Source organism: Aquarana catesbeiana, linkage group LG11 (assembly GCF_042186555.1).
Source record: "Aquarana catesbeiana isolate 2022-GZ linkage group LG11, ASM4218655v1, whole genome shotgun sequence".
Taxonomy (NCBI): Eukaryota; Metazoa; Chordata; class Amphibia; order Anura; family Ranidae; genus Aquarana; species Aquarana catesbeiana.
Genome location: NC_133334.1, coordinates 254,429,271 through 254,445,804, shown reverse-complemented (window position 1 = coordinate 254,445,804; position 16,534 = coordinate 254,429,271). Strand labels below are relative to the sequence as shown.

At 45.3% G+C, this 16,534-nt stretch overlaps 1 protein-coding gene across 1 annotated transcript in view; it reads right to left on the bottom strand.

The window, feature by feature from the left end:
• Positions 1–5,046: 5,046 nt before the first annotated feature.
• KCNG4 (potassium voltage-gated channel modifier subfamily G member 4) overlaps positions 5,047–16,534 on the bottom strand; it is a 35,192-nt gene continuing 23,704 nt past the window's right edge. Inside the window, exon 3 of the mRNA XM_073605668.1 lies at positions 5,047–6,731. Within this exon, the coding sequence (XP_073461769.1) occupies positions 5,961–6,731 (771 nt within the window). The 3' untranslated portion in view covers positions 5,047–5,960. The remainder of the gene's footprint in view (positions 6,732–16,534) is intronic.

The following is a 16,534-nucleotide window of genomic DNA, read 5'->3' as shown; positions in this document are numbered from 1 at the left end:
ATCTAGAGGCCATAATATGGTATTTTCTGGATTGGGGTATTTTAGGAAAATTCGCTGACGATCATAGGAAATAAAACTATGGAACGCGTTCTGTAGTGCAAATCTGCAAAATGCAAAAAGCACTAAAAATGCATAGGTGTGAACCAGGCCTAAGTTATACTTTAATTAATTTCCCCCACATTTTGTCTAATACAGTGCATTGAAAAAGTATTCATACCCCTTGAAATTTTCCACATTTTGTCATGTTACAACCAAAAAAGTAAATGTATTTTATTGGGATTTTATGTGATAGACCAAAACTGGCACGTAATTGTGAAGTGGGAGGAAAATGATAAATAGTTTTCAAATTTTTTTACAAATAAATATGTAAAAAAAAGTGTGGCATTTGTATTCAGCCGCCTTTAGGCCGGGTTCACACTGGTACGACATGACAGTCCTACCACATTGGATCCGACATGCGTCTGAGTTCAATGAACAGGGATCCGACTTTGATCCCCGACAATACCAGGCACTGTGTCTGGTATGAATCTTTAGGGGAAACTCCACCCCAAATAAAAAAAAAACGGCATGGGTTCCCCCTCAAAGAGCATACCAGGTCCTTCGGTCTGGTATGAATTTTAAGGGGAACCCCCACACCAAAAAAACGGCATGGGATTCCCCCCCCCAAAATCCGTACCAGACCCTTATCTGAGAACACAGCCTGGCAAGTCAGGAAAGGGGGTAGGAATTAGCGAGCAGTGAGCACCCCCCACCTTCCTGAACCATACCAGGCCGCATGCCCTCAACATGGGGGGTGGGTGCTTTGGGGCAGGGGGGACCCCAAAGCACCTTGTCCCCATGTTGATGAGGACAATGGCCTCTTACCGACAACACTGGCTGTTGGTTGTCGGGGTTTTCGGGTGGGGGGCTTATCGGAATCTGGAAGCCCCTTTTAACAAGGGGGCCCCCAGATCCCGGCCCCCCACACTATGTGAACGAGTATGGGGTACATTGTACACCTACCCATTCACCTGAAAAAAAAAGTGTCAAAAATAATACACAGCACACAGGGTGTTAAAGTAATTTATTAAGACAGCTCTGGCATCTCTTCCGACTTCTCTCCAGTCCGGGTCTTCTCTGCTGATGTCTTCTAGCCCTCTCCTGTTCTTCTACCCTCTCCGGGTCTTCTCCCTCGTCACCATTTTGGGGGAAACCTGCTCTCGTGGAGAGGAAGAAACTAGAAAGTTTTTGATCTGCAGTGTGTCTTGCCAATCTCCCGCCCCACGGCCCGGCCCTCAACAGGTCACGGACCGGCTCCGGGCCTCGGCCCTGGGGTTGGGGGTTGGGGACCCCTGGTTTAGATCAAAGCATATTCATGTGTTAGAATGGCCCAGTCAAAGTCCAGACCTAAATCCAATTGAGAATCTGTGGCAAGACTTGAAAATTGCTGTTCACAGACGCTCTCCATCCAATCTGACAGATGTTGAGCTATTTTGCAAAGAAGAATGGACAGAAATGTCCCTCTCTAGAGGTGCAAAGCTGGTAGAGACATCCCCAAAAAGACTTGCAGCTGTAATTGCAGTGAAAGGCGGTTCTACAAAGTATTGACTCCGGGGGGCTGAATACAAATGTACCCCACACTTTTCACATATTTATTTGTAAAAAAATGTGAAAACCATTTATCATTTTCCTTCCACTTCACAATTATGTGCCACTGTGTGTTGGTCTATCACATAAAATCCCAATAAAATACATTTATGTGTTTGGTTGTACCATGACAAAATGTGGAAAATTGCAGGGGGTATGAATACTTTTTCAAGGCACCGTATTAGACAAAATGTGGGGGAAATTAATTAAAGTATAACTTAGGCCTGGTTCACACTTATGCATTTTTAGTGCTTTTTGCATTTTGTAGATTTGAACTACAGAACGTGTTCCATAGGAAACCATGTTAAATGGGCTGCAGTACTAATCTGCAAAATGCAAAAAGCATTAAAAATGCATAGCTGAGAACCAGGCCTAGGGCCACACGTGCGGCTCACAGCAGGGGTCTGGTGCGTCCCCGTTTCAGGTCTGACTTCAGCCCGAATTTCTGGATGAATTTGTACCTGAAACGGACCAAAAGAAGCACAGGGCTCCGGTGTAAATTGCACCTGAGCTGCAGCGGACATATGTGAAACGGCTCCATAGAGAGACGGGCAAAATCTCCTGCTATTGCCAATTGGATGTGGAAAATCCGTATCCAATTCCCAATAGTGTGAACCCAGCCTAAAGGTAAAACTTTTTTTTTTTTAGTTTTGGATGAAGTGGAGAGGGATTAGAACACCTGTCAGGTTTTATTGCTGTCTGAGCCCTTGTTAGGGAATATCCCCCTCTCTATTTGCCCTGCTTACCATTATCATTGAAAGTGAAAGTAAAAGAAAATCCCAAATTTTGGGTGGCCCCCAGAAAAGTATAATGCCCCGTACACACGGTCGGATTTTCCGATGGAAACTGTCCGATCGGAGCGTGTTGTCGGAAATTCCGACCGTGTGTAGGCTCCATCGGACATTTTCCCTCGGATTTTCCGACACACAAAGTTGGAGAGAAGGAGATAAAATTTTCCGACAACAAAATCCGTTGTCGGAAATTCTGATCGTGTGTACACAAATCCGATGGACAAAGTGCCACGCATGCTCAGAATAAATAAAGAGATGAAAGCTATTGGCCACTGCCCCGTTTATAGTCCCGACGTACGTGTTTTACGTCACCGCGTTTAGAACGATCGGATTTTCCGACAACTTTGTGTGACCGTGTGTATGCAAGACAAGTTTGAGCCAACATCCGTCGGAAAAAATCCTAGGATTTTGTTGTCGGAATGTCCGAACAAAGTCCGACCGTGTGTACGCCCTATTAGAGCGGAAATCTTCCAATGGTGACCTGGGGTTACCCAAGGGATTCCCTTAATTTGCAGGGATTTCCTCTCATTTCCTGTTTGGCTATGGGACAAGTGAATGTAAATCACCCCAATGAGACAAAGATGGCAAAATTAACCTGACAGGAGTTATACTCCTCCCTTACTCTATCCAAAATGAACAAAAAGTTCTACATTAAGACTGGGCAAATATTTGTGACATTCGTCCAGCAAATGTTTTTTTTTTTTATAAATAGATCCCAAACCATAGCTCCCAACTGTCCCTGATTTCGAAGGACTGTCCCTGATTTGGAGCAATGTCCCTCTGTCCCTCAATCCTCCTCATTTGTCCCTCATTTTGGTCTGGTCTATATAGTTGTATATAAAATGCTCTTTTTATCTATCAAAAAGTGTTTTCCAGTGCTAAACCTTCATCTGATTCCTAAATTGCTGCATTTGTACATTCCAAAAGCCAATATAAAGGAATATTAGTGATAAAAAAGCACTTGTGGGTTTACCCAATCTTGTTTTTCTGTACAATTTTCCTTTAAGGGGGCGTGGCAAGGGGTGTGTCCTATGCCTGCCTACTTTTGCTGATAGGTGTCCCTCATTCCCATGTCAAAAAGTTGGGAGGTACGCCCAAACTGTTTCTAATGCCGCGTACACACGGTCGGACTTTTCGTCTACAAAAGTCCGACAGCCTGTCCGACAGACTTCCTGCGGACTTTCGGCGGACTTGCAGCAGACTTTCTAACGAACGGACTTGCCTACACACGACCACACAAAAGTCCGACGGATTCGTACGTGATGACGTACACCGGACTAAAATAAGGAAGTTCATAGCCAGTAGCCAATAGCTGCCCTAGCATGGGTTTTTGTCCGTCGGACTAGCACACAGACGAGCGGATTTCGGGGTCCGTCGTAGTTACGACGTAAAGATTTGAAGCATGTTTCAAATCTAAAGTCCGTCGGATTTGAGGCTGAAAAAGTCTGCTGAAAGTCTGGAGAAGCCCACACACGATCGGATTACCAGCCAGCTTTAGTCCGTCGGTGTCCGTTGGACTTTTGTAGACGAAAAGTCCGACCGTGTGTACGCGGCATTAAACAAAGAATTTTTCTTTTAGTTTTGGATGCAATGGTTACACATGTCAGGTTTTTTTTCTGTTTGTGTCCCATTACAGGAGATTTCCTTTCACTTCCTGTCGCGGAGACACAACAGGAAGTGAGCGGATATTTGCAAAATGCAGAGAAATCCCCCATCGTGTTCATCTGCTCATCTGGATCTCTGTATTAGGTAAATAAATTACTATTTATTTAAAATTGAACTATGATTTCCTTCCACAAAGAGAAACATCCAAATGATTAATATGTCGCATTCAAAAAAATACAATTCTCATAAAATACAGAATTAGATTGTTTCAAGAAAGAATCCACCCAAAACTGATATTTGACTTCTGGATGGGGTTGCTTGGCCTAAAGGCTGGATTCACACCTATGCGTTTTTAGTGCTTTTTGTATTTTGCAGATTTACACTACAGACCGTGTTCCATAGGAAACCATGTTAAATGGACTGTAGTGCAAATCTGCAAAATGCACTAAAAATGCATAGGAGTGAATCCAGCCTTAGGCTCGATTCACATCTATGCATGTTGCTTTTGAGCGTTTTTGGAGTTTTTTTTGTGATACCTGCCACGTTTTTGAACAGCGTTTTTGTAGCGTTTTTACAGCGTTTTTGCGGTTTTGTTTTTCTTTACAGTTTTTTTAGACTGTATACAGTCTAAAAAAAAAAAAAAAACCTGCCAAAAACGCATCAAAAATGCTGTAAAAACGCTGCACTTGCGTTTTTGATGCTGGTCCATTGAATTCTATTACATGCAAAACGCTGCATTTTGCATTAAAAAAGTCCCTGACCCTTTCCAAAAATGCAGAGGTACAAAAATGCATTGATGTGAACATGTTTCATAGGATCCCATGTTAAAAAATTCCCATGCATTTCTGCAAAATGCATCAAAAAACGCGCTAGTGTGAATGGAGTCTAAGGCTCGATTCACACTAATGCGTTTTTTGATGCATTTTGCATTTTGCAGAAATGCATGAACATTTTTTAACATGGGTTCCTATGGAACATGTTCACATCAATGCATTTTTGTGCCTCTGCGTTTTTGAAAAGGGTCGGGGATTTTTTTTCATGCAAAATGCAGCGTTTTGCATGTAATAGAATTCATTGGACCCGCATCCAAAAGCAAAAAGTATTGCATTTTTAGCGCGTTTTTGCTGCGTTTTTGCCACGATTTGCGTCTTGCGTTTTTTAAAATTCCTTAATTCCTGCTAAGCAACCACAGTGTAAAAAAAACACTGTAAAAAAAAAAAAACGCAAAAATGTGGTAAAAACGCAGCAAAAATGCATGTTCAAAAACGCATGTTCAAAAACGCGGCAAGCACCGCAAAAAGCACTGCAGAAATGCTCAAAAGCAACATGCATAGATGTGAATCCAGCCTAATAACCTGTTGATCCCTCTTATGCCTCCATTGGTGGGATCTCAGTAGAATTCCCATTATTTCACCCATTATTTAGCCAATGAAGTCTCACTCTTTAGGCTGCATTCTTAATATGGTAAAAAGAGATTATTATAACGGTGACACCCTTCCCCTACATAGGTCGCAGAGGTGGGTTGAGCCAGGAGCTCAGATTCAAGGATCCCATGACTGGAAATCAAAAGAGAGAGAAGATGCGTGATTGAAGTTATCATATCAGTTTTGGGTGGACTTTACTTTTAAAGGGGACGAATAGAGGGGTGCTGTCATTGCTGGCTTGCTTCTTAAAGGTGCAGGCATGTCTATCATCTTGTTCCTGGCTTTATTACTCAGTAAGTCTTTGACCTGGAACCAGGAGGCATGATCAGAGTTCAGACTTTCTGACTTCACTGGCTGCATGCTTGTTCCAGGTCAGGATGGAGGCGCTTTGACTTAACAGTGTTCAGAGAGCCTTAGATTGGAGGCATTATCCTCTTTGAGTGCACTATGGCCATATAATTCCAGTTTAGGGGTTGGATGGCATCCCAGGACTTCAGTGCTGTCCCTGTAAGGGTCACTTCCCATTGTAGAAGTACTGGTAGGTCTCCTCGGACGCCAAGCTATCCGTGTCATTGAAGGTGTCACTCTCACCAGATTGGTTGGCGTCCTTCATCCTCAGTAGCCGGCTCTGGAGCCTCTCCTGTTCCCGTTTGAGTTCAGAGTAGGAGCGGGAGAAGGTGTGGAAAATGGAGGTGGCGGGAAAGGCCATAATCAGGATCCCACTAAGGATGCTGCTGAGGGCCACCACCTGTCCGGGGATACTGCGAGGCACCATGTCGCCATAGCCCACAGTGGTCATGGAGATGATGGCCCACCAGTAGGACGCTGGCACGCTGGTAAACTCTTGGCAGCGGCCCATTTCGTTCTCGGCCAAGTGGACCAGCGGGGCAAAAAGGGTGACGGCCACACACAGGAAGAGCAAGAGCAGCCCAAATTCCCTGGTGCACCTCCGGACGGTGAGGCCCAATGTCTGCAGCCCCAGTGAGTGCCTGGCCAGGCGCATGACGTAGAGTATCCTCAAGGCACGTAGGACCCGCAGCACCAGGCTGATCTTCTCCAGGTATGAGTTGCTACCGGGCTTGTCCTCAGACTTCTGCTCATCCTCCACGATGAGCGACACGTAGTAGGGCAAGATGGCCAACGCATCGATGATGTTCAGGGGCCCCCTGAAGAAATGACATTTGCTCTTCGCCTGGATGAAACGGAGGAGGAACTCCAGAGAAAACCAAGCCACGCACACTGTCTCAATGATGAAGATGTTGTAACATTTCTGGGAACATTCCCCCTGTGAAGAGAGATGGGAGAGGTCAGTTCACCAGACGTGACTTAAAGTGGTTATACATTTCAGACATAAAATATGAACAACCTGGAATTTTTTTATCAGAGAATAGGTGCAGGATCTCCCCCCTTCTGAGTCCCCCTTGCCTCCGCCCCCTACCCACCTCTGAGGACCGTCTCTTGGTTCCACCCCCTACCCACCTCTGTGCACCGTCTCTTGGTTCCAACCCTACCCACCTCTGAGCACCGTCTCTTGGTTCCAACCCTACCCACCTCTGAGCACCGTCTCTTGGTTCCACCCCCTACCCACCTCTGAGCACCATCTCTTGGTTCCACCCCCTACCCACCTCCCAGTACTGCCCCTTTCAGAGAATACAGAACTAAGTATCGTAGTTTGTATGGAATTTGTTAATGATAACAAGAAAAGCAGTAAAATTGATCCTCTGCAGCCAGCAACAATAGACCCCACCCCAGCAACACAAGATCCCCCCCCCCACACACAACAATAGACTCCCCCAGCATCAATGGACCCCACCCCAGCAACAAAAGGTCCCCCAGCAACGATTGATTCCCCCACAGCAACAATAGACCCCACCTCAGCAACAATAGTTCCCACACAACAATAGACCCCCCCACAACAGAATACCACCCCTAGCAACAGAAGATCCACCCCAGCAACATTAGACCCCCCGGCAACAACAGATCTCCCAGCAGCCTGCATCAATAGACACTCCAGCAGCCAGCAACAATAGACCTCGCTCTCTCAACAGTAGATCACTACCAGCAACATAAGACCCCCAGCAACAATAGATCCCCCACCAGCAACAACAGACCCGCATACAAATACAGATCCCCACCAGTGACAATAGATCTTCCAGCAGCCAACATTAATAGACCCTCCAGCACACTCCTTGCTATTACATACATTCAGTGCTGGAGGTGCTGGAACTGCGTTCCCGCTGAAAAAAAGCCCTGTGAACAACGCATATCCCTCTATAGTGTGCACTTGTTTCAATTAAAAGCGTTAAATGTAATTTCTGTCTGCTGCTTTGTTCTTCTGCGATCAGCATAAATCACTTCTGACAAGTTTTCCTGACACCAAGAGAAAAATGGTGACAGGGGAGGGATCTCCAGCTGATTGACAGCCTCAGCCCTGTTCCTGTGTGCTGTGTGAAGGGGGGTTTGTTCCTTCCCTCCAATCAGCTCTCGGAGCTCTCCTCACTGAGCTCCGCAGAGTGTAGCTTCAGCTCATCCCCCTTTTTTTCTGAACACTCAGACAAGCTTTATAAATTCAGCACTTTGAATGGATGTAGTGAAGAGAAGACTACAGATAGACAGTTACAACTTATGTAGGAGGTTTTTTTAATTTCTATGTATCACCTGAGGATAGTCCCTTCACTGGGTATATGTAAGGGTTTAGAATGACTTTAACCACTTGGGGTCCACTCACCCGCAATATATTGCATCTGAGCAGCCTCTGTAGGAAAAGCGATGTACCCGTACATCACTGCCTACTTCCGGGTTTAGGGCACATACTTGTGCCCCCCGCCCGTCTCCCGCTGTGATTTTACGCAGCAGGAGCCTGTCAGCAAATCCCGGCCAATGATTCATGGCTGGGACCTGCTGATTGGCTGTGTGCAATCACTGCCCAGAGCTCTTGTGTTGGTGTACCTATTGGTCATCATATGGCATTAGTTCACCCAGAATCTATACCCAAAATACACTTCTTGGCACTTGATCGTGTACATTTCCACTCTAGAGGAGGCGACTTTAATAAGCACAGCCTCCAATGCGAATTGAGATGGATATTTAATTTACAGGCCACTTCACCACCTGGCCTTAATGAGGCTTTCAACTTGAAGTCTTTTCTTCCTGGCTTTGTTTCAGGGGATTGTGAATTGAATTTATAGCCCCTCTCTTTTCTCCTGCCTTTTTTCCCTTTCTTTTTACTAATTTTTAATGTACCATCCTTAGCCATGTTTTTCACCCTTTATTTCATGCAGATTTAACTTTTTGGGCCATTATATGACCAGATCCCAATAAGGCACTTGATTATAAATTCTTCTCCATAGAGCCCCCCTTTTTTTCTCTTTGTTAGGGGAATATGTACATTGTATACAATCCTATCAACTGTCTATGAATATATATTTATTGGTATATGGTCATGAATGATCACTATTTTCATTGTAATGTGGATGATCCAGCCCTTTGTTAATCATGTCTATCTGATATTCAACTGCCATGTATACTGTATGTACTGTATTTCATTTAACTATTAATTTTTTACTTTATTTTCCTTGTCGTTTTTGTTATGAAAATTAAAATTTTATCATTTTTTCCCCCACAAATAGAGCTTTCTTTTGGTGGTATTTGTTCACCTCTGGGTTTTTTTATTTTTTGTTAAAAAAATTAAAAAAGACCGAAATTTAAAAAAAAAATACAAAACCGTTTTATATTTTGTTAATAAATTTTGTAAACAGGTAATTTTTCTTCTTCATTGATGTATGCTGATGAGGCTACACTGATGGGCACCGACAGGCTGCATTGACGGGCACTGATAAGGTGACACTGATGGGCACTGATGGGCATTAATAGCAGCACTGGTGGGCACTGATGAGGTGGCACTGGTGGGCACTGATAGGTGGCATTGGTGGGCACTGATGGGTGGCACTGATGGGCGGCACTGAAGGGCATTGATAGGTGGCACTGAAGGGCACTAATAGGTGGCACTGATAGCTGGCACTGATGTGTGGCAGTGATGGGCACTGATGGGTGGCAGTGAAAGGCACTGATTGGCACTGGTAGGTGACACTGATAGGCAGCACTGCTAGGTGGCACTGATGAGGCACTGATTAGCACCACTGGTGGGCATCGATAGGTGGCACTGATTGCTGGCACTTAGGTACTGGTGGGCACTGTGGGCACTGATTTGTGGCACTGGCAGGTGGCACTAGCAGGCGGTACTGGTGGGCACATATAAGGCAGCTTTGCTTCTTCCTCTTCGGGACGGATGTCCCTTCAACAGAAGCCGGTGATCGACTTTTTTTTCTCCTCATGCTGTCAGCGCGAGAACGAGAAACGATTACCGATTTTCTGTTTACATCACGTGATCAGCTGTCATTGGCTGACAGCTGATCACGTGGTAAGGGGCTGGGTTCGGCCCCTAACTCCGTCTGTGATCACCCGAGTCTCATTGACTCGGGTGATCACCTTCTTGTTTATTTACCTAGGGCCTTTCAGATAGTGCCTCTTGCTGGTTATATACCAGGGAGTCTCTTGTGTGTGTGAAGCACTGGCCGGCTCTGGATTGCGCAGCTGCACGCCTGATGGTCTTTCTGAGCTCTCCCAGCCAACGTGGAATATATGTCACTGTTTTTATATTTCTTCCTTGTTATTCCAATGAAGTCTGTATGTAAGTACCTTGTGACTCAAAATATTGTATAAATTTACTATATAATATTACTTGCCTCTATATATTACTGCACATATATTATGTATTATATTTATGTTGCAGATAAAGATAGTCACCCAAAGTAAATCTCCCTGATGAAGAAAAATATGTACCAATAAAAATTTCCGAAACTTGTTGGGATGTACGCTATAAATCTGTATGGACTGACCTCAGCTTGACTCTGGCAGTGCCTAGATTATCAGCCTTGGGTTTGATATACATATCTAAGTTACAAAATGGGGAAAAAAAACGCGCTAAGATCAGGAATAAGGAATGGTTGTGAAACCGATTTCCAACCACTCAATGGTTCGGGAGCTGCAATTAATGTGTACAACATCAATACAAGGAAATTAGTGGAAAAAATTAAAAAATCGTGCTACCCATATAATATGGTGAGGCTTATATGGGTAGCGCGATTTTTTAATTTTTTCCACTAATATCTATCTATGTATAATTAATTCAATTGATGTACTTTGCATATATTTTTAAACAAATGACTGTTTTTTGATGGTAAAACTTACCTTTTTGTATCTCAAGAAAAGTGGCACTTGGTTGCCTTTTATATACTTCTCTACTCCTTTCTACCTTTAAAGTCCAAGGGGGCGGCTCCTATTGCACCAGTTGCATATTCTCTCTGTCTATAATTAGGGATGTTGGCAGTCCCTCACATTTAATTCCCTTACAAACTTATTTCTATGTTTTATAGCAGAAAGTAAAATGTATTGTTTTTTTTTTTTTTAATGTTCATTCTTTTTTTTCTTTATATCGCAAAAAATAAAAAACCTGGCGGTGATCAAATACCACCAAAAGAAAGTTCTATTTGTGAGAAAAAAATTATATACATTTTGTTTCAGCGTTGTATGACCGCGCAATTGCCAATTAAAGTAGTGCAGTGCCAAATAGCAAAGAGCAACAACCAACAATTCTCTACTATGACACAGCAGAGTGTACCCCGTGGAGGCAAACACAATGGTGGAGTCAATATTCTCCCCACCTTCTGCTATCTACCACTTCTATCATAATTCAAATAAAAATGAACTGAAAGACAATTAGTTTACTCTTTGCACTGTGTATTTTAAACAACTGTCATGTCTGTTTTTTTTTTCTTTTTCCATCCAAGTGCAACCACTTTCTTGTCTCCATGCACTCTCTCCAGTGTCAGCTGCCCATCATTGCTCTGAACCAGCTTCCTGATGATGACAATGGTGGACCATGCCTGAGAAATATGTGTCAGCACAGTTCTTTGTAGTCTCAACAAAGGGAGAATGTGACATGGTGACAATGCAGGAACACATTGGGAAAGCCGGACAGAGCGTTGTTCAGGAAGTGCCTGAACAAGGACCTTTATGGCAGGATCACCAGGGAATATTTTATTGAAATCTGCAAAGTTTGAAAACTAGTTTAGTTAGAAAATTAGTAGTAAATAATATGGAATTTTACTGACTGGAAATACATCAATTTCAAAGTCTAACATTAAAGTCCAACTCCAGACACAACTCGCTGTCTTTGTTCCCATAAAGGAGATATACTGGAAATGATGCAGAAATTTCCCTGTAAAAGACAGCATTAAAATCCTGATACAGGGTCTGTAGCAGACTACCACCACGCTGAGATGCAGGCGTGGAATTCTTTAACTTCTTTTTCCACAATCCCCTGAGTGCCAACACGCCCCCAAGCTTCTTGATGCACCCAGGGAATATAACCCGTTTCCCACTGTTAGGTACCTGGTAGTTGAGCCTGACTGTTAGAAGGAGACCTCTCTTAAACGCTGGTTCAGGAGCCACTGGAAGTGGGAACAGTGGTCTCTTGAGCACAGTGGGTAGGAGGGCCTGATGCGGGTTCCAGTAGAAGCAGATACTGGTCTGGAAGGACGTCCCTCAGGGATGGCTGAGCTGCGGATGCAGGTAGGCTTGATGCAGGCCGGAAGGCAGGCAGGTAGCTGAGAAGGCAGCGGCAGGATGCTTGGCAAGCAGGCTGGAAGCAGCGTCACAGGACACAGGCAAAGCAAGGTCAGACAGTCCGTTCAGCAGGAGATCAGGCAGGTATAAGCAAAAGGGATGATCCAAGAATAGTCAGGCAGGCAGGAGTTCGGCAACAGGTAACAAGATAAGCAAGGTCAGGCAAGCCAGGTCGGATAGGAGACTGGAGAATGGTCTGACGTAGCCGGGTCACTAGCAATACAACAAACAGGCAGGATACAGGAACTCAGGTGCAGAGCTGCAGACGAACAGCACCTGACAGAAGCACCTGTCATTCTTTTAAAGTGCCCTTGGCGCCAAAACAGCGCTAGCGCGAACGGGCGCACGCACGGGCGTACCCGCGAACGTGCGTACGGGCACACGCGGGAGCGCTCCGGCGCCCCCTGGTGGGGAATTAAGCAGAATTGTCCTGGAAAGGCCCCTCGTGCACCTGCGTGCACGCATATTTGCCCGACGGCCACTGATATGCCCCTGACACCCACCCTCTGCCTGTGATTTGCCGCCAGATGTTTTACTGTTAGTCCTGACAGGCGGGCAGCTGGGCAGGAGCCTAAAAGCATGCAGTATCCATGGAAGACACATCCTCTGTGGGCAGCATGCTCCAGCTGCTACCAGAGTACTGCAATTTAAATGAGTGGTCCTGTGTCTCCAGTTGCTTACTTGCAGTACCACCCCTGGGAGCCACCTGCCTATGTTACTAGCCTTGGGACTCCTCCAACCTCCTGCCCTTGTTGCCAGCCCTGTCACCCACTCATGATTCGAACCGTGAGATATCTCTAGTCGTCCACCTGTGTTACCAGCCCTGGGACTCCTCCAGCCACTTGCCAGTGGTGCCAGCCCTGATATCTCTCCAGATGGTCTCCCTTTTCCCCAGTCACCCAGCCATTGTGACAACCCAGACATATCTCTGGCCATCTGCCTGTGGTACCAGCCCTTGGACTCCTCCAGCCACTTGTCTTTGGTGCCAGCCCTGATATCTCTCTAGATCAGGGGTAGGCAACCTCGGCCCTCCAGCTGTGGAAAAACTAAGTCCCATGAGACATTGCAAGACCCTGACAATTACAGGCATGACTCTAGAGGCAGAGGTATGATGGGATTTGTAGTTTCAAAACAGCTGGAGTCCTGAGATTGCCTACCACTGCTCTAGATGGTCTCCTTTTTACCCAGTCATCCAGCCATGGTGACAACCCAGACATATCTCTGGCCGTCAGCATGTGTTACCAGTGCTGGGACTCCTTCAGCCACTTGCCTGTGGTGCCAGCCCTGAGATCTCTCCAGCTGGTCTCTTTTTTTACCCAATCATCCACCTATGGTGTCAACCCAGAGATATCTCTGGCCGCCCACCTGTGGTACCAGTCTTGAAACTCCACCAGCCACTTGCCTGTGGTGCCAGCGCTAAGATCTCTCTAACTGGTCTCCTGTTTATCCAGACCTACTTAGGACTTCACTGTGAGAGATGCTGTCACAAAGGCTAAGCACGTGTAGCTGTTTTTGTGCAATACTTTCTACTGAAATACTAGTCATCCTCTAGTATCTGTGGCTACAGAACCTTATAGATACTGTACTGTGCTGCCACCTAGTGTCTGTATTGAGTCATAGAGACAATTATCTTATGAGCTTCTGTTAATCGGCTTAACATTGTTCTGTAATGTATGCAGTGCCGTGACAAGGTCTTCTAGAGCCCAGGGCAAACATGCCAAATTGCGCCCCCCAAGATGTATGAACATTATGTGTTAGCAACCCCCCTCACGCAAAACAAAAATTAGCACTAAGCTACATGCTTATCCTCTAAGCATAAATTCCCCCTACACCCATACTGCTGAAATCCCCCCCATCACAAATGCCCCCCAAAAATAACCACTTCTAGCACAAATCCTCTACCCTTCAAATCCTTCAAATCTCCTCTCCGAGTACACCCCCCCCCACACTTCAAATCCCCCCCAGCACAAATTTCCCTCCCAGCCCAAATCCCCCCCAAAAGAAAATCACCCCATTCATCCTCACTAGCACCCAGGCCCCCCCCCCCTCCCGAAAAAAATAATATTTACCCCTCTAGCACAATCCCCCCCATCATATCACCTCTTCTTGCACAAGCCCCCCTCCTAGCCCAAATCCTCTGCCCCCATCCCCCTCCCGACACAAATCCCCCTATCCCCCTAAACCACCACTCAGCACACAGCCCCAAATTTCCCCTCCTAGAACAATTCTTAGCCCCTGCTGCCCCCCACATCCCCCTTCCAACACAAATCCCCTTCCACTCAATTTCTTTGTGGTGCCCCCCCCCCACCCCACTTCACATGATACCACAGTGCCCAGGGCAGTCCCTCCTGCCCACCCCTTGTCCCAGCCATAAAGGTATGCACACACTTTTAAACCCATTTGTATTGTTATTCCTACTCTCTTTAGCAAAGTTCAAGCTGCCTGATCATAAGGCAGATTCCCTTATCTATTACAGTTATACGCATTTTCTACTTTACTAGAGCATGTGTGTTGTATTGCTTCCTGTGTCCCCCTTGGGTGGATTTATCATCACTTAATGTTCTGTCTGAACGGCCAAACAGGCAGCAAGTGGTGTCATCATTATGACAAATAGGCAGGAAGTAATGAAAAATCCCCCAGAAGGGAACACAGCAATAAAAAGTAAAAAAAGGGTTATAACTAGGGATGTACCGATACTGATACCGGTATTGGATGGCGACCAAGCATTTGTATGCGAGTATCGGTAATCCCCCAAATGCTCACGATACCGAAACTGATACTTTGTGGTGCGTCAATACAAAATGAATAGGCGCAAATCACACTGAAAAGAATTGCATGCAATTTGAACAGGAATGCGGTGCAATTCCTGTCCAAATCGCATGCGATTTCTTCCACCGTTCCTGTGTGTGTATGTATAGAAAGGAATTAAAGAGCCATCCAGTGGGCAGTTAGAAATGTTAAATGTTAAATGTTAGAACGCACATTACATAGAGCCTGCATGCACAGGCCGCTGGAGGAGATGAAGAGGCGGTCCGCCCCCTCCAAGCTGACATCACGTCCGCCCTATACCTACGGGGTCCCGGAACTTCTCCTCCAGTCCTGTGAGCACCTCCAGCGGCCCCGATTTGCTACCATCGGCAGACCGGGACACCTATGTAAATTACTTTGCATATGGTCAGATATATACTGTGAGTTCTAACATTTTTTTAAGTTGCCCACTAGATGGCGCTTTTCCCTTTTTATACACAAACAGTTGCAGTGGGGGAACTCGCAGGCAATTCGGACAGGAATGGCACAGCAATCCTGTTCAAATCGCATGCGTTTCTTTGCAGTGCGATTTGCAGCAGTTTTTTTTTTGTATTGTTGCAAATCGGACCGCAAAGTATCGGTACTCGTACTCGCTGATAAAAAATGGTATTGCTGTAACCCTAGTTATTACCCTTACATACTCTATCCAAAACTTGAGGTGAAGTACAAGTGACACTGGAATTTAAACTGCAGTAAGTGACCTGGCCCAGCAATTTTCTGCACTCTGCTCCTGCATGAGTTGTATTTCCAGTCAGTATGGTGCAGGGTGCAGACACATGAGGATGTTGGGGACGATTTACAGGTCAGCTGCTCTCTCATGACACGAAATTTAATCTAGAAGTCCTTAATTCATTGCATTACTGAAAATGTTGAATTATTTTCCAGACTCTGTAAAGATTTTAATCTACAGAAGAAGAGATTTTATCTAAGCGATCGATGGGACACTACAATTTATTTATGAGGATGCGGTACGGGTGATCAGTTTAGCTCGAAGTCTCGGTGCTCCACTTGAGGGTCACCAGGCACAATAAATTCCAGGACTGTGCAGGATGTGAGAAGATAATCGGATGGGACTATGATATAAATATATATATCTTTATGGTCTCAGTGTTCCTAGGACAGCCGCAGCGGAGGGCTGAGCTCCCATTATCATCATCTCCGGACTCTACTCTCCTGATGAAGTGGATGGAGGATGAGCGAAGAGGGTCGGGAGAACGTCTTATCTACAGACGAGTAATGATTCTCTCCATGTTCTCTGGATATTTTTGGAACTGCTGAATAAGACATAGAAGAAATCTGAGATACTTTATCATCATGATGTCTTATAAAGGTGAAAAATATTCCCCAGATCAGAACTAACCGCGACAGAACTTCATTAACACGTTATTTCTGCTACATCTAGAAGGGTGTATGCTGGGTGCTCAAGGACTGCAGGATGACACTTGGGGGGGTCCCTGGACAATGAGACACTGAACTTGGGGGTACTACAAGGATGACACACTGACACTTGGGGTCCAGAACAATGACACGCTGACACTTGGAGGTCCAGAACAATGACACACTAACACTTGGAGGTCCAGAACAATGACACAC